The sequence below is a fragment of the Antrostomus carolinensis genome, unplaced genomic scaffold, assembly GCF_000700745.2.
Source record: "Antrostomus carolinensis isolate BGI_N321 unplaced genomic scaffold, ASM70074v2 scaffold10271, whole genome shotgun sequence".
NCBI classification, from domain to species: Eukaryota; Metazoa; Chordata; class Aves; order Caprimulgiformes; family Caprimulgidae; genus Antrostomus; species Antrostomus carolinensis.
Genome location: NW_010292040.1, coordinates 47098 through 72223, shown reverse-complemented (window position 1 = coordinate 72223; position 25126 = coordinate 47098). Strand labels below are relative to the sequence as shown.

Genomic DNA, 25126 nt, shown 5'->3' with positions numbered 1-25126 from the left:
TGGCACCAAGCCTGACAAGATGCCAGCAGCATTTGGCCAACATGTGCCCTCAGGGACATGGTCTGGATGTTGGGCTTGTCCTGTGCAGGGACAGGAGTTGGACTGGATGATCCTTGTGGGTCCCTTCCAACTCACCTCCTGTGATTCTGTGGTTCTCTTCTCCAGGCTAAACAGCCCCAGCTCTCTGACTCTTTCCTCGTAAGAAGGGTTCCCCAACCCCTTAATTATCTTTGTAGCCCTCGAATTCAATCAGCTACCATTCCCTACATCTCAAAACAGTACCTCATAGGCAGTCACAGAGTGATCCAGTAAATTCTGGAATGAATCAGAAAATGGGAGATCCCCCTTTTGAAGGAGCAGTGGGAGAACGTTTGATATTTAGCAATCAAAAGATAGACTTTAAAAGGTGCGCGCATCTGAACCCATGGAAGTTGTCATGAGATTTAGGTTCTTTAGTCAGTTCAAGGACGAATGTGTGATGGGCCAGGCAGAGAGGCAAATATGGCACAGATGTTTTGAAATGGTAGCAGTGTGTTTTTAGGGAAGAGAAGCAGTGCTAAAAGCAGCAGCTGAGCGAGCAGAAACGTGGCAGTTGTTCTGGAGCGTAGCGGAGTTGCGGTGCTCTCCGCGCTGTTGAAGTACCGATGCTCACAGTAGGCAGTTGGAACCACAGAAATCAGGGGTGAATTGCACCTTTTGATTGTTGTTCTGCTGGGATTGCTTAGATAACCCAGAGCCCAAGGTGCTGCTGCGCTGTTTGTGTCACTAATAGCATGCTGCCATGCCGCCTTTCTCCACTCCTATCGAACTAACGTGCTATGCTTTCAGCAGTACCTGTGATTAAGCCCAAGATGTACAATTTGTCCTTAAAAATGGTTACTTTAACGGCATCGGCTGTTGTTCGAAACAGCCGTGTTTTTCAGTAGCTGTAAAAATATCTTTTTGTGTAATTTGTTGGAGATTTTAATGAAAATAGACAGAAAAGTAAGGTCTGTGTCTCCATTGTAAAGTATTCTTCAATTTCAAAAAGCCATCTTGAGTTAAATATAAATTACCAACTCGTTTGCCGCTCTGCAGTCATCGCTGCAAGCCCAAACTTTCCTCAGTCTTGCATTTTTTTATTTATTTTTCTATTTAGCCTCAGGCCTGACATCTGTTAAAATACTTCACTACTCCCACACATACATATTGTACCAGCACCCTTACACACTCAGAAGAGTTTATTAATAGAAGCTCTGAGAATTAAGTTGTTCTTTCATGTGGTAGCGATAAAGATTTCATTTAGTTGAACCTCTGTTCATCTGTTCCTCAGTTCCTGGAGAAACTAAACTACCCTTAGCACTGAGTTCACAGGAGAGTAATGAGACAGTAGTTTAGGATTTTATTTTTTTTTCATGTCCTTGTGATTGCAAATTAATTTTGAGACACTTGATTCTCTTTTGAATAGCTGTGGTTTAAATGCACCTTCTATTTTAATGAAAGCCTGTTACTATGGTTCTATATTTTTGAATGTAGCTAAATTAAACTTGACTGTGTGCAGAAGCCTAGCTCAAAGAGAATACAATGGAATTCCCAAGATAAAGAGCTGTGCTACAAATGAAGCCTGAAATGGGCACACGCACAGAGATTTTTCTTTTTCTGCTGAGTGTCATATGCCTGGAAATAAATTAGCTTGGTAAAAGGGGGGAAAAACTACAGCAAATCTTAAATTACAGCAAGACACTCTGCCCCCCCCACCCCCAAACATCAGAGTTATTATAAAAAAATAGATTAAGCAGTTGTTCTCTTAGCCAGAACCTTATCTTTCTGTGCCAGGTTTGCTGATCAAATTCTGTCTCAAGGCTACTTTTAGTGAATATTTTAGTGTTTCTCTTAAATTGCTCTTTGTTGTCATGAAATGGAAAAGGGCAATATTAGCTTTCTTCTATATATCAGTGATAGAAAAACTATACTGACTTGTCAACAGGAGAGGGAGCATGTGCTGGTAAGAAGAGCAGATGCTGGTGCTCTGTGTTTGGAGCAGAGACCCTATTGATCCGAAGAGGATTTATAGGAGCTGTGAGAGTGAAGATTGTCAGGCAATGACTTTGTTCTGTTGTTAACCTTTTCCCTCTCAAAGCCAAAGGTTGAAAGGCAGAAAGATGTCACATCTAGGGAAACCTCATACCTCTTTCTTTTTTTTTTTTTTATGGTTATTTGAGAAAGATAATAACTCTGTTTAACAGTCCCATCTATGAAAACAAAAATTAATTGCTGCGGTGGATTTTAGTGCCTTTATTACAGTGAGAGTTGGTGCCATTCCTGATTCAGAGACAGCAAAACAGCAGTTCTCTTTGTTCCTTTATATGATTATTATTTCCTTACTGAATACTTAAATGTGCATATTAGTTCAGCGTAATGAGCATTTACTTAGTGAACTGCAGATAAGATTCAATAGGACCTTGATAAGGCTTTGTTAAGGAATTTGTCATTCTGCATTCTAAAATGATTAACAGTGTGGGGGTTTTGTTTGTGCTAGTATTTTCAGAAAAATTCAAATACTGAACTGAGGGACACGTGAAAGGCTAAACCACAGTCTGGTCCCCTCAGGAGCACAATAGAATATCAAGCTTTTTTTTTTTTTTTAGCATGGTACCTACAGTGACAAGCTTCTTTCTGAATAGCAAAATTAATTTTGTTTCTATATCAATGTGACTGAACCACTGGGTTAGTTATAAACATTTGTTTTATGTTCAGCTGTCTGCTAGATTTGTACTAATGTGGTATGTTTCCCTTTCTCTCTTCAGCTTAATAACCAGTTTGTATTTTGTTTTGATTTTTCAGTCCCGTCTTTTACCTTCACACCAACAGGTATATATTTGCACTTTTCCCCAACCCCTTCTTTGTTCCTTTAGCATGTGTTTGTGGTACTTGTTTCTCTTTTTCTGACATAACCAGCCCAGCTGTTCTGAAGGTTTTTAAAACCATTCTGCCAGTGACAGGTATCATTATTTTGTCCTCTCAAGAAGCGTGTGTTTTTGTGCTCGCAGTGGCGTGCCTTTGCTTTGCAGCTGCCACTTTCTCCCCGTGTGAGTGCACCATTTGCAGCATGCCATTTGAAGCCAACGTACCATTTTGTAGCATGATCCCATCGGTTTGGACAAGCTCGGGCTCTCTTCTTGCTTTGCAATGGAGTAATGTGGCCTTCTGCATCTAGGTGTGCTGGTGGAGGAGGGATGAGTTAGCAGATCCTTGAAAAGGATTCGGTGGGATGGTGATTGGGGAAACGTTTGCTTCTTTTCTTTCTTCTGAATCTGCATTAAACCAGTGTCCTAGGAGTTGCCTGCTTTGGAAGATACAGAAAATCAAAGTGGTAGAGCAGTTGAGATTTCTTTGCTTGCTGCCTTAAACTATATTTGTGCGATGAAATTTTAAAATAATCATCAGGTTCTACGTAAACAGAGGCACATTTCACATTCAGGGTGGGTTTAAAATCCTCTTTTATTTCTTTTTGCTTGGAAACGTACAAAATACAGCATAGCCTGAGATGTAGCCCACCAAAGTCCATGAGAGCCTTTCCATTCTGTAGAGCTTGACCTTCAGTTGGTCCCAGAGTTGGGCAGCTCAGTGGCTCTTCCTCTGCAGTAGATACGAGTCAACACACCCAGTACCCACCAGTACACCCCATGCATTACCTGTAGCTACAGCCTGAGTGACCAGACAGGCTGTTTCCTCCTCCTTTGTTCTCAATCTGTTATTTTCACCACGGGTTTATGAGACTTGCTGGACGTGTATGTCCAGGCAGGGTGAACACCACCCGCCCCCTCCCCTGCAGACTGATGTTATCAAGGTGTGTTAGCTCAAAATCAACACTCTGCTAATCTGGGCTCTGGGCAGCAGCTGAGTTATGTCCTTCCAGGTTGGACTGTGGATGAAGCAATCTCCTGTCTGTCTGTGTTCATCCACGTAGACCCAATAGGAACGGGTTAGGTTCTTATCCACATGCTCATAATCACATTGGGTAGTGGCTTGTTTCAAAAGTCATCCTGTTACGCTCAGTGGAGTTGCTCACTGGTCAGCGTGGGTCAAGAGTGGCCCCTAATGTTTCTGAAGTCCTTTGAGATCCATGGTGGAGACTAATTTAAACCCTTATTATTTTGGTGTTGCTTTAATTGGCTTAGCAGAAGGCTTCTGTTGCGGTCACAGTTGTAGCACATGACTGAAATCCTGCAGAGGTTGGTGGGTTAGCTAACATCTATTTTCTCAGTAGGGTTCTTAACTTTAAAAGAAAATATCAGGATCCCATAAGATCATAGAATGGTTAGGATTGGAAGGGACCTTAAAGATCACCCAGTCCCAACTCCCCTGCCATCAGCAGGGACACCTTCCACTAGACCAGATTGCTCAAAGCCCCATCCAACCTGGCCTTGAACACTTCCAGGGAGAGGGCATCTACAGCTTCCTTGGGCAACCTGCAGAGCTGCAAAATAAATAGCACTGGGATTTTTTAAAGAAGAAATCAGAAAAAAACCAGAAAGTATGTAAAACATTTAAAGGAAAGAAAAAAAAAAATCCTTTTTTAATGCAGAATCCCAGTCATTAGTTCCATTGACTTTAAATGGAACCAGACTCTCTTCAGCATTACCTACAGTAAAAGGCTTACCTGTAGCAATGCATCCTACATTTTAATCCTGTTATTGTAATCACTGCCAGCATTTATCTCTCTCTTGCAGACTCCCAGTTTGGAGTTATTCTAAAGAGCAGAATTTGACTGCTTTTTCCCAACACATTCCTAGTTGGAAAATGTAGAATCCATCAGCATTTGCAGGGAGGAGGCAATCTCCTTAACCCTTTGCCAAACCCAGTGCAAACCTACAGGATTTATAGCACTGATTCTTCTTGGATGTTCACATCCTAAAAACTAACTTCTCAACCATGATGCTTCCTGTGAAGGATCTGCAATCCATGCCAACAAATAAATGCATGTGGCCACCCCCTTTGATAATGTGATGCTTCTGAAGCACTAGCAACACTATTCCTGCTCATTTAGGAAGTATTCTTTCTGCCAGGATGTTTTTTTAACAATATTTAGACACATAAATTTTAGACTTAAAAATATCATTAATAAATCCAGTTGTAAAATGTTACAAAATGCAAAGCTGCTGTTGACTTTCAGCTTGTTCCATGAGCACAGTGCAGTAGCTTTCAGCAAGAGCCTGTGTTTCCGTGCTAGATTCGGCCGTAGCGAGCTGTGGTTTACATGGGCAGTGAGGGCTGCTACAGAATCAGGATACCTCTGTAATCTGACCAAAATAATAGGGCAGAGCAAAGCTTCAACATCTAACCATTCATGAAATGAATACATGACCTAAATCCTTCCGCAGAGTAAGTCCACTGAGGTCAGCAGAGTTAAGGAGAAGTTCAGCCTGATGTATGGCTTCCTGCTTGCTTAAGCGGTACTGGGGTGTGTTTGTGTTTTCCAGAGCAGAACTGAGACATTAAACTTTGTTGGAGCTGAGACTGGCCCTTGTCGAGCAACACCAGTAATACGTGTAAACTGGCATTTAAAGGAATAGCTTGCAGAATGAGACTCAGAGCTGATGTCTAAACAGTGCACGTTTATTGTCTTAGCTAAAATGAAACAAAGGCAAATTTAATGCTGCTATTTAAGGAGTCTTTTATGATGTTTAAATTATTTCCTTTTTTAAAATTGTTTCCCTTTTTTATCTTTAACTATTTCAGTAACGTATCAGAGAGGAGGAGAGGCCGTAAGCAGTGGAGGCAGGTAATTATATGCTTTATTTTTAAAGCTAGAAATCGCGCGCAACTAAATTTAAGGATGCTGGGAGTACAGTTGTCCTTGTAAGTGATGGCAGAATAATGACTTCCAAAGATATGTTTTAATTTGTTATATTAATTTATATATATTTTGGCCATATATTTTTTTCTGTTTAGAAGCAGGAAGTATGGTTCAAATTTTTTAGGTTGATTTCCAAAGATTGAATGGGAATATTTTCAGCTTTGTTAACCTGTGAAAACTGCATCTCAAAAAATGAACAGCAGAGGGCGCACGTTAACTTCAGAATTAAGACCTGGTTTACCAGCTGATTAAGGGAGTAAAAGTAATTAAGTGACGGTATTTATGAAGATTAAGAAATATAGCTGGCTCACCAATACTACAAAGAAAGAAAACGTTTATTGGAAAAAAAATGTTGAAGGCATAAACGGCTTATAAGGTGACTTTTTAAGAAAAAAGCTTGCTATGAATGCCCAACAGTTGAAGACTACAAAGAAAGAAAACGTTTATTGGAAAAACATGTTGAAGGCATAAACGGTTTATAAGGTGACTTTTTAAGAAAAAATCTTGCTATGAATGCCCAACAGTTGAAACATCCCTTACAGGAGACGGGCACTGAAGGAGAGGGAAACAGGTAGGTTTGAAATGCCAGTCCCCCTGCTTTGAGAACCTGGCCCGTTCCAGATTGAAGATTGAACTACAACATGTTTACTGGGTTTACATTATTACTTAATGAATGGCAATGGACAAAACAGTCATTTACATTTCCTGTGTAGAGGCGTTCTCTTTGGGAGGCAAAATGACAGTTTCAGCAAAAAGGCTGGTCAGAGCAGTGTCACTTCAGTAGCACACCTTTTTTTTCTAGGTCACATTCAAGCATGCCTTTTCATAAGCATCTCGGTGAAAGATGTGACATGATGCTAAAATAAACTCTAAAAGCTCAGAGAGCAGCAGAGCGATAAATTCCTGCATTAATTCCTGTTTCACAAGTGGCATCCTGTGATTCCTGATCTGCAAGGCTGTACAAAAACTTGGGAATGGTAAAGATTGGGAATAAAATTAAATATTCCCAGTCTACTTGAACACTGTGCAGATGTGAGGCTGCTCTGCTGCTGTGTTGTTATAGCCATAAAACCGTGGAGGAAAAAAACCTCTGGAACAGCTCCCATGTGGTTTCTGAATGGACAAATCTGTAAATCACTAGGTTGCTGCCTTCACCCCAGGATAGTGAGAAAATAAGAGAGAGCAGAGAGGAACCCTCTCTTTCCCTGACAAGGTTGTACAGCCAGAGATGCAGTTAACATCCTTTGTGTTCTTTGTGCCGCTTCCCATAGCGTGAGCCAGACAAAGCACACTCAAGTAAACTGGGAGGACAGGGATGAACCCAGGAGTGTCTGTGTCGTACACAGTCACATTGGTGCTGCTAGAGAAGCAGTCTGGTTTTTACTGTCCTGGATTTAAGGATCAGTGCCACGCTCTAGCAGTGTGATTGATTCACGGCACTAACATCGATGCTGCTTGTGTTCATTTGCATATAGAGCATTTACAAGATGTATTATTTTGTAGAATGTGGAACTGCTTCTGCAGTTATTTTTCCATATGAAAGCTTTACTCTGATTTCCCAGCCTAAGGGTTTCACTTCCTTACGTGATATTGGCAGTGTTTGGGAGAGGTTTCGCCTTTTTTTGCCAAGTGCAGGTATGTGAGCCTGTTAAAGGGTTATTCAGAATTCAGAACATCACAGTCATACATTGCAACACAATCCCCACTTATGCAGTGCTGGAAAAAACACCCAAATTCTATGTCAATTCATTCTCTAGACAGGATTCCAGTAAGGGTAGTGGTGGTGGATGGACTCCAGCTAGGCACCCACACAGCTCAGTTTACCCCAAACCCAGTACGGGACCTCAAGGATCCAAAGAATTTGCTGCAAAGGTTAAAGATCTTTGGAAATGATGATCTCTGATCATCAACAGGCTGTGGAGCTGAAATGCAAACACCTCTTGCCTACAGTTCCACCTAAATGGCTCCAATTAGGAGAGTTTTTTGTCTACTTATATACCTCACACTACATTTCTTACATGACAGCAGCTGTGAATGCAAAGGAAATTTTAGAAGTAAAGGACTTTTAACTCTATCAAAAAAATCCAGTCCACAGGTCTTGAAAGTGCTGAGATGTTCTGGGAGGCTTTGTCTCCTCCAGGCACCCTGAGATATAGTTTCATCATAATGGTCTTTTCCAACCAAACTATTGTCTGATTCATTGTAAGAACAGAGTGGTAGGGAAAAGCTGGGTATCCCAACTGGACTGCCCTGCTCACAGGACCGTATAGCTGTACATTTATTTCAGATTTGCAAAAAAACCACTCGTTTAGTGCATGTGTATGGGCTGATTTGTCAGCCTGACAGTACATCAAGCCTCATCACCTCCTATGGTAAATTGCCAGATGACATATGCAGTATAGAAATATATACACACATATATATGTAGAGATCTTTTAAATGTCATGCGAAGACTATGACTTAAGCCTGCGGCACTGACAAGACTGCGTCCCCCCCAACGAGCTGCGTGCAGTTTGTGTTCTCAACTTGTAGTTTAAGAGGATTAGCACATTTTATTTTTGAAGAGCAGCACAGCTTATACTAGGGAGACTGGTTTCTGCACTGTTTCAAATGGGAAGTTGCCTCTTAAATCATGTGATGAAAGACACTGTGTTCCTTATATATATATATATATATATATATACACACACACACACATATATATATATGACAGTGGCTAAAACTACCTATTTCTGAAAACACCTTAGTTATCAAAGGCAATTTTAAGTTTTTAGGGGATGCTGCTTATCTGTGACTTTCTAACGTGCCATTGCCTTGTTAGTGTGAAAACTGAAGAGGCACCAGAGATTCTACACAACGTTCATCAGAGCATCTTTCACGCTCACTAGAAAAGTTCAGCAGCTTGGAAACCAGGGAGTGCTGTTTCTTGCTGCTGATGGCAGGAATAATGCACTTTATTTTTAAGGTGTTGAGTATTCCCAGTTACTTTAAACTCGCTTAGGAGCTGCTGCTGTTCCACCCACAGAAATATGAGGCGAGTGGCAAAGATATATCACACGCAGTGTGCTTGGTGAGATCCAAACACTCCCGAGTGACAGAGGTTTCTCTAATCTGCTGTTCCCTTTGGCCCACTACAGTAGGGCTTGTCCGGTGGTGAGGAGAACCTGGCTTCATAGATCACCAAGAATTTGGGAGTATTCACCTCTAAACTCAGCTCTTATTTCTGCGTATCCATCTCGCTTCCATGTGTGAATTTTTTGTTTGGGTGACTTGCCAATTTCCCCTTTTTTTACCTTGCTTTCTTTAAGAAAAAGAGGAGGGGCAGAAAAATAGAAATACAACCTTGCTAGGAAAAAAAAAACCCCCAAAAAATCAAAACCCACCAAAGTGACAGGTAAAGGCTACGCACCAACGTGTGTGTAGAGTTCAGCAAACTGAACTGCTGCTGGCCTTGGCTGTTCATTTCTGAGTGTCTTAGGTTATATAGGAGAGGAGAAACCATTAAATCATTGAATCAAGCTGTATTTTCCAATGCTCAAGCCTTTAAATATGTGATGTTATTTTTTAATATCTATCCTTTTTGGGAAGAATATAGGAACTTTAGAAAGAACTTTAGGTTCTTTTTGAGAAGAATATAATGGCAATGTGAAAATGCTTCTGTTTAATGTAATTTATGAAATGACCAAGCTTTGTTTTTAAAGGCCAGGACTCCTAAACATCAGTGAACCAGCCACTCAGCCATGGCTAGCAGATACTTGGCCTAACACGGGGAACAATCACAACGACTGCTCCATCAACTGCTGCACCGCTGGCAACGGGAACAGCGACAGCAACCTTACAACCTACAGTCGACCAGGTTAGATATGTTTCTACTTTGCTAAGGAATCTTCTTTACAGAGTAGATACTTCTAGTACCTGAGCATACAGGTTGGTTTGGTTTTTTTCATTTCCAATGCATTTCGACCTAATACAGTTTCTCCTCTGTGTCATGGTTCTGCTTCTGGTCCCTTTTTGAGTCTGGTTTTTCTGTCCCCTTTGGACAGTTGTAGCAGCTGTTGTCTGAATGAACCTTTGCAAAGGTCAATGTTACCAAAGTCACACTGAACTGACATGTTTCAGCATCTGAAAAAGAGCTGATAAGGCCATTGTTAGGTTATTCTGTACATCCTTGTTGCTTGGGGGGCTTGCTTCTCCTTGGAGAAGGAGAAGTACCAGAATGGACAGTAGTCAGATTTTCCTTCTGGTTTGGGTGTGGTGGGAAGCAAGCAGAGAATCATTTTGGTTGGAAAAAGCCTTTAAGATCATCAAGTCAAATCATAAAACTAACACTGCCAAGTTCCACCCCTAAACCATGTCCCTAAGCACTATGTCGACATGTCTTCTAAATACCTCCAGGGATGGTGACTCCACCACCTCCCTGGGCAGCCTGTTCCAATGCCTGAGAACCCTTTCAGTGAATAAGTTTTTCCTCAGATGCAACCTAAACCTTCCCTGGTGCAACTTGAGGACGTTTGCTCTCATTCTATCACTTGTTACCTGGGAGAAGAGACAAACACCCACCTCTCTCCATCCTCCTTTCAGGGAGTTGGACAGAGCCAGAAGGTCTCCCCTCAGCCTCCTTTTCTCCAGGCTCAACACCCCCAGTTCCCTCAGCCACAAGGGAACTCAGCACACTTGTGCTCCAGACCCTTCCCCAGCTCCGTTGCCCTTCTCTGGACACGCTCCAGCACCTCCATGTCCTTCTTGGACTCAGGGGCCCAACACTGAACCCAGCACTCCAGCTGCGGCCTCACCAGTGCCCAGCACAGGGGGAAGAGAACTTCCCTGGTCCTACTGGCCACACTAGTGCTGATCCAGGCCAGGATGTTCTTGGCCACCTGGGCACTCTACTGGCTCATGTTCAGCTGCTGTTGACCAAGACCCCCAGGTCCCTCTCTGCTGAGCAGTTCTCCAGCCTACTCCTCCCCAAACCTGTGACGTTGCGTGGGGTTGTTGTGACATTGCTACAGTACTTGCAAGACAATCAGTCTCCTTTGGCACATTCAAAACTTCCCTTGGGTTGCCATTTTCCACAAAATCAGATAGCTGCTTTTCTGTCTAGGGTGTGTGGGTAAAAAATAGTTAACTTCACACTCTGAACACAATTCTGAGATGTGAGGTTCAGTGGTAGCTCCCAGGAGCTCGGGCAGGACTCAGAGTGCTCTCGAAGGGATCCTTGAGAATTCCATGGGAACACAGATGGGGAAGTATGTCTGGAAGCACCAGGTGTTGAGCATTTAGTTCTTAATGGACTTCAGGTTCCTTTTGTTTTAACCTCATTTGTGTTACTCATGAGCAATGCAAATGCATCTTTCCCACTCCGGCATCTCTCACTGATTTTTGCTGGGAGCATTTCCCAGCATTTCAGAGAGGGGGTGTGATTACCTGTAGTGAAGTCACATAAGCCCCAAACAGCAGAACCTCCTGTAATTAATGTGGAAGCAGTCAGGACAGGATGGTGGTAATTCATCTCCTGCAATATGCTGTCTGACAGTGACCAGTGCCAGGTGCTTCAGAGGGAGGGGAGAGATCTGAACATGAGAGGCTTGTACCTTCCATGTCCACAAATATCTACGTAAAAAGGGTTTTGATGTCGAGATACTTTACTGACATACCAAGTTCTAGAAACTGAAACTCAACAGATTCAGCAAAGGAAGAGAATGAGCATTTTTGAGGGCTGTAAACTATTGTAACACCTTGGCGTGAGGTGCAGTGGATTCTTTCTCAGTTTAGCTTTTATGTTAAGCTTGGTTGTGCTGCAAAGTGATTCCTTCCTTTTAAGTAGAGCTTATGAGCTTGAGGGTCAGACAAGATGCTCGTAGTGGTCTCTTCTGTCCTGGAAAATATGAGAAATATTCTTAATTATGTCAGCTTGGGCTTGGCGTGTACTCTGAAGGAGCAGAGCTGGATGTCCTCTCTGTAGCTGTGAAATTGCTAAGTAACTGTGCATTTTGTAGTTTCTTTTAAGTATAGTAGTGTCTTCCAAGTCTACAGAATGGGAACAGGTTGTCCTAAAAGTAGATGCTATTAAAAAAATAAATTAACAGAATGAATCTTCTGTTATATAGGTAAAACAGTTTTGCTTAAGTGCTTTGTATGAGGAATTCTAATGCATCTATGTAAAAAAAAATGTACATACTGCATATACTGTATTGAATATATTGCCCTACACACAAATCAGATGTAGCTGAAAACAGGAGGAGGTGAAAATATATGTTATAAGTGACTCTGCAAGGATATTATAGCAAAGCATGAGGTACTGGGAATGAAGAATATCCTGGATGTAGAATTGCCCAATATAATACAATAGACTGGGAAAGGAGGAAAGACTGGCTTGGTTTCAGTAGGTGAGAGAAAAAAGCAGAAATGAAAACATTTAAAAAGTAGAAATCAAGAAGTGGAAGACTGTGAAGCGTAATAAATAACAGCTTGTATAAGAAAGAAAAATATATCAAACAGTAAAACCTTCAAAAAACACAGGCTGGGGGGCATGAAATGTGCAATGATAAGTTGTATGTGGCATGTTCTCATACTGTTCCTTAATAACTGAAAATGTGGATCAGTGGTTTCCTTCCTCAAGTAGTATTTTATTTCCCTTTTCAGGAAATATTTCTCAAAAAAGATGTATGTATTAGGAAATATTTTTGAAATTGAACCTCCTCTATATTTAGTAGTTATTTCATTTAGTGTAATGGTCAAATCCTGAATTCTGTACTCAGTTTTTTTTTACTTGGCACCCTCTCCAGTAAATTAATTGTGGCCACAGGTAATGGACTTCACGTTTTGTATCAAACTCATTAGCATAAATACCACATCTTTTAAAAGAGGAAAACCATGTTCCTGGTGATTGTTTTGTAATTATTGAGGCGTTAATCAGCTGGCAAATGAGAATTTTTTGCTTAATGATCATTGAATGCTGGTTTCCCTGAGCCTTCTAACTGCCGACCACAGACTGTGTTCTTCCATTCAATATTCTTCCAGCGGGCTGGATACGGAGAGGAAAAATAGTGTGTGGAGCTGGTGTCAGGCAGAGGCAGGAGAACATGGACAGGCAGCTGTGCTGCTTCACCCAGGAGTGACCAGAGCATCAGCACGTGGCTCATTCACTCTGTGCAATAAGTGGTGACCTCCTGGTGCAACAACTGCTAGAAGAATGAATTCATGCTGTCTATATAATAGATATTTAGCATACAGGACGATGGCATTACTGTGGTGTTCCTTATTTTGTGATAGCCAAAGCAAGTAAAAATGAGCAAAAATTCCAGATTGCTTTCCTGTCTTTTTGTTTCAAAGCAAAATATAAGATTGTACAAGGAAATAATAACCAAATAAAGACTTCCTGCTGGGCACTGAGTTACCTTTCACATTGGACTGTTTCTCTTTAATTCTGTTATGTGTAATCATCTTTCAGTCTGTTTTATAAAAATCTGTTGTATCTCTGTTTCTTATTGCAAGTACACGCAATTCTAAATGCTTTTGAGGTGACAGGAGATGACTGGCATGTTTAGCTATTCCCTCTCTTAAGTTTTGGTTGATTTTTTCCTTTTGATGCAAATTATTTTAGTCACAGTATTGGTTGGATATCTATACATCTTTGAAAATAATGTCTAGAAATGTGGATGTTTATCTGGCCACTGTGGGAAAAGCCCAGCAAGGTAAGTCATTGTAGATACAATTGAGAAGATCTGAATTTACAGTGAATCAGAACAGTGGACGCTACTTCTGAAGCAGTAGCTTATAAGGTAAATGATCTTCTGTAAATTATTTAGTTAATTACAGTATGTGCTTCATGGGTGCAAGCCGTGTAGCTGTGCACTGTAAACATTTTTAGAGGGAATTTCGTTGGAAGTACGGTGTAAGCGAACAGAATGACCTTTTCTTTTTTCTCTCCTCTGTGGTTAGCCGATTGTATAGCAAATTACAACAATCAGCTGGACAACAAGCAAACAAACCTGATGTTGCCTGAGTCAACTGTGTATGGTGACGTGGACCTCAGCAACAAAATCAATGAGATGAAAACCTTCAATAGCCCAAATCTAAAGGATGGAAGATTTGTCAGCCAGCCTGGGCAGCCCACTCCTTATGCCACCACTCAACTCATCCAGTCCAATATCAGCAATAATGTTAACAATGGCAGCGGGGATACGAATGAGAAACACTGGAAACCCTCTGTTCAGCCAAAGCAAGAGGTTGCACCCATACAGTACAACATTATGGAGCAAAACAAATTAAACAAAGGTGAAGAGCTTTTAGCTTGTTTCTCCTCTTTAGCCATCAGAGGAGTTTTGACCTTCTGGTGCTGGGAGTCTAAAGCTTTTCAGGTTCAGCAATTACAGGCTGCTGTGGTGCTTTTAGACTTCTCCCTCTTTAGATGTAGAAATTCACAGTTACCAGTGTCAGAAAGTTAATTAGCACCACAATAACCTTCAGATATTGAATTTATTATAAAAAATAACAAGCTGTATCTTTAGAAAAGAGTTAAATAAAATACATTTCCTATGGATTGGAGACTAATTTAAATTTAATAGTAGTTAAGGGATTGGTTAGGACAGAGGCCAGATATTTTATTCATAAGCCAGATGCATGGTAGTCGCATTATACTCTACCTTAAATTTTAAATAGGTCAACCCACTCTTCCCAGTCGTGGATGGAGGCTAATTAAATCTACATGTTCATGTAAACGAATGAAATTTTGCATATCAAAGTCTGTAAAATTGTATTGTGTTGCACACTGGGGACACAAATGGAGTGATCCAATTCATTTTAGACTTGTTCCTAGCAAGCCTTCGATTCGCATATCGAGAGGCAACGCTACCGCACACAGTTCTGGACACTAAATTCCTTTGTTACCCTGACTGAAGTCTGTGGATCCAGAAGCTAAAAATAAATTGATGTCAGTGTTAACGGGAAACATCAGAATGTACTTTTGTGGCCTTGAGGGCATGTTTCTTTAATATAATGTGTGGGAGTTGGAAGAAATAGGTATGTGATTTCTTGCTAGTCCTCCAGGCTACCGTGCAACCTCTTTTAATAACCTGATTTGCAAAACAGTATCCCTAGGAGCTGGACCCATTCTAACTTGGAGCTTTTTCCAGGGATTGTTGTAACTGAAGTGATCTCATAGCGATCAGTTATCCAGTGAGGAGATACGTTTCATTGCAGGAATGTTGAGTTCTCTCCTGGACCCATCTACTCACAGAGGAGTTCAAAGGGCAATATAAAATGGGACATCTTCCCTTGACATAAAGATGCCAAAAGAAAATTTGGGTTTTGTGGCTCCTTACTAGAGGGTGAAAGCTGTATTTTTTTTTGTCATTATGTTTTCTTTTATGAACTGTGTATTACTGATCTGTTTTGGAATTAAAACATGGTTGGTTTTTATGCCCTGGAAGATCCTGCATCTTTCAAACTGTGTATATTACAGCTGCGTATTCTCTAGCAGATTGTAGTGTGTAAAGGCCCCTTAAAGCATTGTCTGCTGACAGCCATATATACATATTTCAGAGTGTTGATTTACTGTTTATCCTCTGTGTAAACATATGCGGTATGCAGGGCTCCAGCGTGGTCTCTGGAATGCAGCTAGGCTGAGAAACGATTACAGAATACACTCCGCTGTGGAATTTATCATTTTGCTCTTTTTCCCATGCTTACATTATCACCACCGTTCCTGCAGCAGATGGGGAACTGGATTCTGAGTTTTGTTTATTTTTGTTTTGATTTGCTACTTTATGAGTCAGTATTCTGATCTTGGTTTTTCTCATTCCCAAAGTCAAAACCATCTTGCTGACAATTCTACCTATAGCTTTTGTGATGGGAAATAACCATTTTGATGAGTTACGTGCTGTGCTTCCTTGTCGCTACTTGATGTTGTGTTTATGGTGCAGTTGTGTTTGCTGGATGAAAAGTAACTCAGCTCCTTTCTGTTCTCTGTAAATTATAATTCCTTTTTGACACGAGAGTACTGTTTTGTCAGATGAGTCTTGTACTTCTGCTCAAGTTTTACAGATCTGGTTGCCAAATCTAGATTTAAAAGTAGCATATGTGCACCAAGTGCTTTGGAACTGGAGAAGGAAGTTACTGTAATAGCCATGAGCATCAAAAATTAAAAAAAAATAAACACCCTGCCTGAAGCTAGAACCTGCATGACCCCATGTAAATAGAAATCTGCTTGGAGCCAGCAGGCATTAAACAAAGACCTCTTCTGTTGTAAACCAGATTCAGTGCAGCTGCACTGTTGCTCCAGCAGATCGTTCAGTCATGATAATTCATAATAATAATGATAATTCAGATCATCATGATAATTCAGATCATCATGATAAATCATCATTCATCTAGATCATAACGCAGGGCTGACGCCTACGTGGGTTTGTCACCTTTGAAACACAAAAAGTAGCTGCCACGGGCCATCAGCTGCCCTGCACACCTAAATTCAGCAGAGACCAGGGCAAATCAATCCAGGTGACAGTCTGTTTGTGTGCAAAACACTCACACAAGTTGTATATGTGACCATTGAGACTTAATCCTTGCAGAGGCATTGGGACAACCCTGTGTGCAGGTTTTCATCTGACTTCATTTTTGCTGTGGAGCTACTAGCTTCCCAGGATTTTCCTGAAACAATTTGAGTCAAAAATAAAACATGATTATAGGATGATTTTCCTTTCAAGAAACAAGTTAATTTCTTCCTCACTTATTTTCAGGAGATGGTACTGTGTGTTATAGAACAGGCATATAAGAGGAGATGTCTTTCTGAAGGGCTTGCCTTAACCATACTGTTAACTTGCAGATTACCGGGTAAATGACAACATTGCTCCAACTATTCCCTACAACCAGTCGTATGACCAGAATACGGGTGGATCCTACAACAGCTCGGACAGAGGCAGTAGTACCTCTGGTGAGTATCTACAGGGTTTTCCGATCTTTAGGGGTTTGGTGTTTGGACGTGGTGGCCACAGTTAGGGTTTGGTACAGACTTACAGAAGGGGTGGCAGGGAGGGACCCAGTGACAGGAGTTAGAGCACAGGGATGTTAAACAGCATCAAAACTGCCCTAGTAGGTGCCTGGATTTCTGTTGAGTCCCCATGATTGTGTAGTGCCGTCTACATGTCAATTAGGTGACTGATTGTCCAAAATTGTGAAAGTCATGGAATCAAATTGAAGCTGGATTCCCTGATGTTAATGCCCTGCTGGTTAATATGGCTTCCAAGTGGGCAAACCATAGATGGTCCTTTTCAGCTGTCGCCAAAAAAGAGGATTTTAATTTATTAATTTTTTTAAAAAAAATATTATTATTATTTTTATTTTACCTTCCTGATACTTTAGAGACTTCTTTTCCATCTTTTGGATCTGTTCACCCAAGATGCCGTTATTCATGAACAGGCTCAAGCTACCAGAACATTTGAGTGATACCTAACAGAGCTGCTTTAAGAAATTTTTTCATTTTTCCAGATTAAACCCATGCATTGTATTGTGTACAAGAAGCATGCATGGATACCTAGAATTTTTATAGGTTTCAGCGGCTGTATGTCAGAACTATACTTGTACATCAGTCAGATGTAGACAGTAGATAATTAAATTGTGTATCTCATTGGCATCTCCTGTGCAAAGTATCTAAAAGTCCTTTGTGAAAAACGTGAAACAAGACAGGTTTTTGTGCTGGAGAGCGATGAAATGGCACTCAGTGCTTTGAAACACAGAATATGGTTTAATTCAAAAGTTATTGCTTCTCATCATGGTATAACCCGTTGACTTTCGGCTTTGATTTCTGGTAGAGGTGTGTGAAATGTTTAGAGCTAAAGCAGAAACCATGTAGGCTTGGTTTGGGGCTTTACTCCAAGTCTGATGATTCAGCCTGTGTTTATTGGCATCAAGCTAATGCTGTGGTGAGTTATGGTCACAATTAGCAGCGCCCTGGACTTTACTAATTGCGATGAGGACTTTCCTTCTCGGCTCTTGTTCTGCTGTTGCCTTTGATAGTCCAGTTGGCTCGATCCCGATGTGCTGTCCATCTGGATGGATTGTGACCGAGGCACAGCAGAGACATAAACATGTAGGTGACCCTGCTGTGCCTTCGGGTGACCTGTTTTCTCAGCAGCTGAGGTGAGATAAGCACAGCTCCCGTCTCTCCCAGCTGCTCAGGGATGTTCTGGGAGGCAGCCTTTTGCCTGTTCCCAGGTCTGCAACATCAGGATGTAGTGCTGAGCCTGTCATTAACGACGCTCAGACCTGAAATCCAGCATGAAACCTCTCAGGGGGATGAACTCATGCAAATAAAAAATGAGAAGGGGGTACTCTCCATGCTGACACCTATTTATGATTATTCATAATGCTAACAATTTATGGTCCTGTACAGAGGACTCCAGCAGGAACGAAGCAAGGTGACCACAGTAATAAATTAGTTGTGCTGAACTTGGTATATATCATGGTGCTTAGGGGAGAGAATGCTGATGATGGTCGCCTTGGGATAGTTAGGATCTTGCTTGACATACTGAGATACAGAAAAATAATTGTATGTAGCTAAAACATGTTGGTATCTAGTAGCTGATGTCGGACAATAATAAGCAGAACTACTGTCTGTAAGAATGGAAAATCTGAGACAGCAGAAGTGAGAACAAGCAGCTTCCTAAATCTCCCTGTAGCACATTTAATCATGTGTTAGCTGTGATTAAATATGGCTATGGCTGAACTAGGGTAATATAAACCATACCTGAGCTGAAGAAAAATCTGAAGGATTCTAAAACATCCTCAAAAATACAGTAATTTTATCTGCAATTGAAGAAGCAACAATAACAAGGAAGGAGAAAAATGTACACCGAGGAGCAGTGGTCGAGTCAGTTCTCATCATAGCCATGTCCAAAGGTAAAATTCAAGACCACCAGAATAATTGGTCATATTCAAAGTTACTGAATAAGAACTGTGCAAGCTGCATTGTTCTATTATGAGCTATAATTTCCCAGTAATAGTAGTTGAAAACATTTGTGCAATACTTCATTGCTCTCTCTTTTTTTTTTCCCACTGTTATTTTAGTTCTTCCAGCAATTATTTCCAACTGCACCTGCCATTTAGACTAAAACTAGTAATTTCATTGTGCCTAAAACATTTCAGTGGACAAGTACAAATTACATATATTCAGTGACTTAATGCAACAGTGGAACTTTAATAGATCATATCTGTATCATATTGTATTTTAGGTTCCAGCAATTAAATAGTATAAAGGCACTTTAGAAAATATGTCTACAGCTCATTTGTTTCAGATTAGAATCTATAATATAATTAATAGAAGTAGGAAGCTCACTCTTAGTGACATTGCTTGTAAAATTAATTTATGGTTTTCTCGCATTTTGACTATTTAGTAACAATTCAAGTTGTCATAGAACAGTATTGGTGGAAGGGACCTTAAAGATCATCTAGTTCCAACCCCCTGTTGTATCCCACGTGCTTTTTTCCATGCTATGTAATTTTCTGGTTAAATCCAACTGCTTACAACGTAGAGTCATTCTGCAAAGAAGCTGCAGTTGCAAATTGGTGTGGAAAGGGGAAATGCCAGTTTATTCCAACTCATCACAACAGTAGATTCCCAGAGAATTCAAGAGGGTCTGGGAGGGACTATGGTTATTTTGTTTTTCTAAGCTGATGGTGAGGAGGTACTTTAAGGCATTACAAATATGTACGGCTTCTTTTTATTCCCAGGGAGTCAAGGTCACAAGAAGGGTGCTCGGACCCCAAAGGCTCCCAAACAAGCTGGTATGAACTGGGCAGATCTTCTTCCACCCCCTCCAGCACATCCACCTCCCCATAGCAATAGCGAGGATTACAGCCTTTCAGTGGATGAAAGGTAGGAAAAATGACTACACCATCCATTTCTCACTTTGATCACTGGTGAATTGAACTGTAATTTGCCCTACAAGCTGGCAGTGAGACCTTCCTTCAGTACCATTCTGGTGCCCTCCATCGAGCTGTGTGGTGAGATCACTCACTGGCAGTGATGTACTCAGTACATCTTTAGATGTAGATGTCCACTCAGTACATCCTTATTAAGCTGATTTCAAAAGCACATAGAACAATGATTTTTTATTTTTTCCTGGGCTATTTATACATGTATCAGATATGCTAATTACACAGTAAAAAAATAAGTCCTTATTTTCTTAAAAAATTAATTTTAGCTACGACCAAGAAATTCCTTGTCCTGTCCCACCTGCAAGGATGTACCTGCAGCAGGACGAGCTAGAGGAAGAGGAAGAAGACGAGCGAGGTCCTACTCCACCGGTCCGAGGAGCAGCTTCCTCTCCAGCCGCTGTCTCCTACAGCCATCAGTCAACGGCCACTCTCACCCCCTCGCCCCAGGAGGAACTCCAGCCCATGCTACAGGACTGTCAGGAGGACCTGGGACACCTACAACACCAGCCTGAGCGGAGGTGTGTCAATGCAAACGTAGCGAGAGAGAGGTGACAAAAGTCATCCTGGCCCCGCTGAAAATTCCTGTTGAATTCAGCGAGGCCGAGATTTTCCCTACGATATTTATTCTGTTAATATTTAACTTCTAATCCAGGACACTAGAACTATTTGTAACCTAAGAAATAAGTAATTAAGTTGCTTTATTATTGTATCATGGGAAGAAATGCCTTCTATCACTTTACGGTACATCCGATGCTGACATAAGTTAAATTCACAGTCATCAGGATATTAAAGTGGTATCATTAACACAGCTTACCATATAATTACAGTTCCATTGTTTCCAATAGATTTACTGCATTATTACCATAAAATAGCATGCATTATTTCACAGTAACTGTGCAATTAACTTGTCACCAATACGTATGAATATATATAAATATATAATTTATATAACTTGTAGATTTTCCTCCTCTCATAAATCCTAATACACGAAATTATTGCTTGCAAAATTTTCTTAACATTTCCACATACCCTCATTTAAAGGAATGACCAACATTAATAAAAGATAGATATTTGCTACAAGGAAATTCTGTTTCTTTTCTGAGCTGCTTTTAGTACGAACTCTTTTGCATATACGATCTCACAGCTTCTCTTCCATAAACCACTGAATTCTGAATTAGGCTTTTTATGTACGTTGCTTACTTCTCTTGCTTCTTGTTGAGAAGGCACAGCTTTTCCATCCCAAATTATGTTTCTTTTATTATTGTTTTTCCTCCAGTGGTTTGCACACGTTGTTTGTTACCACAAATATACAAACTTACCTGCCATATTCTACTCGTGCTTTCTATCTTTAGTGAAAGGCAGGCCTGTTATGATGAAATGAAACTGATCTTGCTGAGTAGACTGTAGAAGTTTGATTTTATTAATATAGCTTACTGGACATTTATGGATGTGTTTTCCAGAATGTTTTTTGAAAAGTTAGTTCATTTTTTATATGTTTCCCTTTTTTAAGTAAGAAGTAGTTATTAATCTTTTTTTTAAAGGTCCTAGATCTGCTTTTACTTTTACTCCTCGCTTCTACTTGGTCTCTTGTTTCTTTATTGTAATGCTTCTTGTACTGTGTGTCTTTTTCTATTCCTCTATCTTCCTCTTCTTCTCTTTAAAGAATATTTAAAATCATTCTTTTTATTAGGAGGTGACTAATAATATTTTCCTGTAATTTCCATTGGCCCTGATGTGTTGGGACACAGAGTGTTCATCTTAATCACTTCAGTTTTCTGGGTTATTTAAGAGGTTAAACTCACTGGACACTGATGGAGAAGGGAAACGCTGAGTGAGTGATGTGTTGTGAGTGACTTTCCAGGAGCTCATCTCCCGTCTTCTGGAGAGTGGGAGATGCACACTGGCTTAGAGAATGGAGTAGGTGTTGGAGCAGATGTTTGCAAATGTGGAAAGTAGAACTCAACAAGTCACCATCAGTGTTGTCAAAAGTGGTGGCAAAAGTGTCTGGAAGGATGTTCCAATTTAAGCTCCTAGGGCATACATCTTACTCACTGAGTGCACTGAAAAAATAAAATGTATATTTATTTTATTCTTCCTACAAAGTCTGCTTTTGCTGAAAGTCTTAGAGTTGTTAGTGACTAAATTTGGCAATTTTTTTTCTTAGTTTTTCAAACATTGTTTCTTTTCTTTATGCTACACTCATCAGTTAAAACATTCACATCACGCAGTTCTATTTACTTGATTTGTAAGACTTGGCTGACTGCCTTTTCCATCTGACAGTCTTTGTATGGCCCATGGCCTTGTTCCTCAGGAGATGGTTGTACTGTGCTCTCAACAGCTGTAGCCCTTTCTGGAAGGGAGGGTTTCTGTTTTGAATATAGTGTGACAATACTTTCCAGTTAAGAATACATTCCGAGTTGTGCCTCTCTGTAAAACCCCCACAAATGGTTGGATTATGGTGAAAATAATGACTAAAATACTGTTTGTCATACTTTTTTATTAGCTTTACTTGTAATTCTGCTGAATATTATCTCAATTTCTGGTCAGCTATCTAGAAGATGATTCTGGTGGTGATGGTGTGCTGTGATATTTCTCTATCTGGTCACCTGGCTAGAAGTATGGCAAACTGAAATAGAAATCTGTGCTCTGGAAGAGTGGACAAGCAGAGAACAAAGTAAAGATTCAGTGAGGTGGCAGATGATGTCAGTGTCAAAGAGAGAGCTGAGGTAGGAGACGATGTCACTGCTGAAGCAAGAACCACTGCAGCAGAGAAAGTGGATGGGGTATTGTTAATTCTGCATGCCCATGGGCCAGCTGCTCCCAGTTAGCCTGGCCGTGAAGGCTGGCAGGCCAGCTAGATTTTCCAGAACTAACATATTTTGGAACCAGTTGCCTGTCTCCTAATACCAAAACCCAGAGAGTACAAAGACTGGCAAATGTATTACAAGAACAGTTGTCACAAAGGCTTTAAATTAAGGCAGTAAAACTTTATTGGCAAGGTCTGTAGTTGAAGGCAGTAGAGATTCCCACACAGCAATGGCTTTGGGGATCTGGGAAGAGGTGTTATTAAATGATTCTTGGGTATATATCCCTAACTGACCTTTTCTTCACTCCATCCAGTACTTAATACAGCAGGTGGAAAACAGTGGCTAGATGATGTAGTTCAGATTGGTTCCAGTTTGTTTTTTGCCACAAAGTATTCGATTTTTCTCTTGCTAAATTTTCCTTTTAAAATTAGTAAGTATTCCCCTTTATTAAAATAAAAAAATCATGTCCCCCCAAGGAGAAAAGATTTAGTTTATGAGAGTCACCGTTTGTCAATGAGACAATAAGAGGAAAAAATTGACAAAGGAAAACCCCTTTGGACATTTTTGCAAAGCAGACTGCAGCAGCAATTCCTGGTGTATTCCAACAATACAGCCATTGCTGCAGAAAGGGTTTTTTTCCTCTCAGATAAATGGCAATTAAAGAGCATGGCTGTGGCCCTGTGAAGAAAAACTGTTGACAGTGTTACTACCTGGGACTGCTGAGTGAATTATCAGCTAAACTGAACATTGATCTGATGATATCTAATACTTTCCCTGTTTAATCTGGAGACAGCATTATTGATGATTTAAGCTCAGAATAAATTAACTCCTACATCTGCATGCATTTTGGTATCCTTAAGACCTAGAACTAATGTTACACTAGAGAATTCTTTATATTGTCTATATATTCTATATATACCTATATCAATTTAAAAAATAATGAAATAATAATATCTCTTTTCATATCTTTCTGAATCACTGGCGTGGGTGGAGGGAAGATAATGTTTGTGGAGCAATCTGTTTGGAGAGAGGCATCTCTTGACATTGATAGTTTCAAGCTTCCGGAGCAATATGCAGACACTTCTTTGCTCATACTCTCAAGGGTGCAAAAGCAATTTTTTTAAATATTCACGTGAACTGTAACCACCTCTTCACCTAACTGTGCATGTGCTACTTGAGGAAAAAGTAACATTTTTTCCCTTTAAAAGGAAAAACATTTTTTTCCATTTAAAAGACTGTTATGCAAAAGAAGCCAATTTTCATTAAAATCAGTGATAAAGGACCTGTATAAAAAAAAATCCAATTTCTTGGTGGTAGTTCTCAAACTACAAAGCTGTCAGTCAGTTCGGATTTACAGCAAAAATAAAAACTAAAAAAAAAACAAAACCAAACAATCCTGAACCTTTCAGATATAAATTCCATTGACTTAAAAAAGGCAAGTCAAGCTTGTTGGGAAATAAAAGAAGTATTTTCCACAGTCTGCTATTTCCTCTGACTGTGTTAGAATCACAGAACCATAGGATGTTGTGAATTGGAAGGGACCCATAAGGATCATTGAGTCCAACTCTTGTCCTAGCGTAGGACAATCCCAAATACAACTTTAATTCTTAGACTTCTTATTCTTATACGACTCCAATTCTTAGACTTCTTCTTCTATGGCTTAAATTCTTCTACCCCTTGTATTTTTACGCAGACGTCAACCTGTGAGTCCTCCACCCCCTCCGAGGCCGATCTCCCCACCACATACCTATGGGTATATCTCAGGGCCCTTGGTCTCTGACATGGATACTGACGCACCAGAGGAGGAAGAGGATGAGGCCGATCTGGAGGTGGCCAAGATGCAGAACAGAAGGCTCTTGTTGCGTGGCCTGGAGCAGACACCCGCCTCCAGCGTTGGGGATTTGGAGAGCTCTGTCACAGGCTCCATGATCAACGGCTGGGGTTCAGCCTCCGAAGAGGATAACATCTCCAGCGGGCGCTCAAGCGTCAGCTCTTCGGATGGGTCGTTTTTTACCGACGCGGATTTTGCACAGGCTGTCGCAGCAGCTGCGGAATACGCTGGCCTGAAAGTAGCCAGGCGTCAAATGCAGGATGCAGCGGGAGGTGAGTTTGTCCTCTGTTCGATGGCAGGAGGAGGAGAAGAAAACTGGCTATTGTGAAATGGATTTACCCGCCACCCCTTTCCTGGAGTATTGTTGTTCTTATAACATTTAGGAATTCAGGAGGAGGGGGGGTCAATTAGTGAAAGAGTCAGAATAGGAGGTTTTGTGAATCAATTTAAATTGCTGCTCTACCTTTGTTTTCATAAATAGTTCCTAATTTTTGGCCTCGTTGATTATTGTCAAACCTGAGCCCTTGCTGGGGTTTGGCAACACCTCAACCTTCACCACCCAGAACTGAAGTGGGGGGAAAAAAAAAAAGGAACTACAGAATTGAAACCTTTTCCTAGGATAAGTCTTCCAGTACCTTGCTGGGGTTTGGCAACACCTCAACCTTCTCCACCCAGAACTGAAATGGGGGGAGGGGGGGGAAACAGAGTTGAAACCTT

The 25126-nt window shown here is 40.7% G+C and overlaps 1 protein-coding gene across 1 annotated transcript in view; it reads left to right on the top strand.

The window, feature by feature from the left end:
- ROBO1 (roundabout guidance receptor 1) overlaps positions 1-25126 on the top strand; it is a gene marked incomplete at its 3' end in the record, with an annotated part of 86807 nt that overhangs the window by 50434 nt on the left and 11247 nt on the right. Inside the window, exons 17-24 of the mRNA XM_010176809.2 lie at positions 2824-2850; positions 5722-5764; positions 9541-9695; positions 13781-14116; positions 16662-16769; positions 19565-19709; positions 20038-20289; positions 24272-24681. Coding sequence (XP_010175111.2) covers positions 2824-2850; positions 5722-5764; positions 9541-9695; positions 13781-14116; positions 16662-16769; positions 19565-19709; positions 20038-20289; positions 24272-24681 — 1476 coding nt within the window. The remainder of the gene's footprint in view (positions 1-2823; positions 2851-5721; positions 5765-9540; positions 9696-13780; positions 14117-16661; positions 16770-19564; positions 19710-20037; positions 20290-24271; positions 24682-25126) is intronic.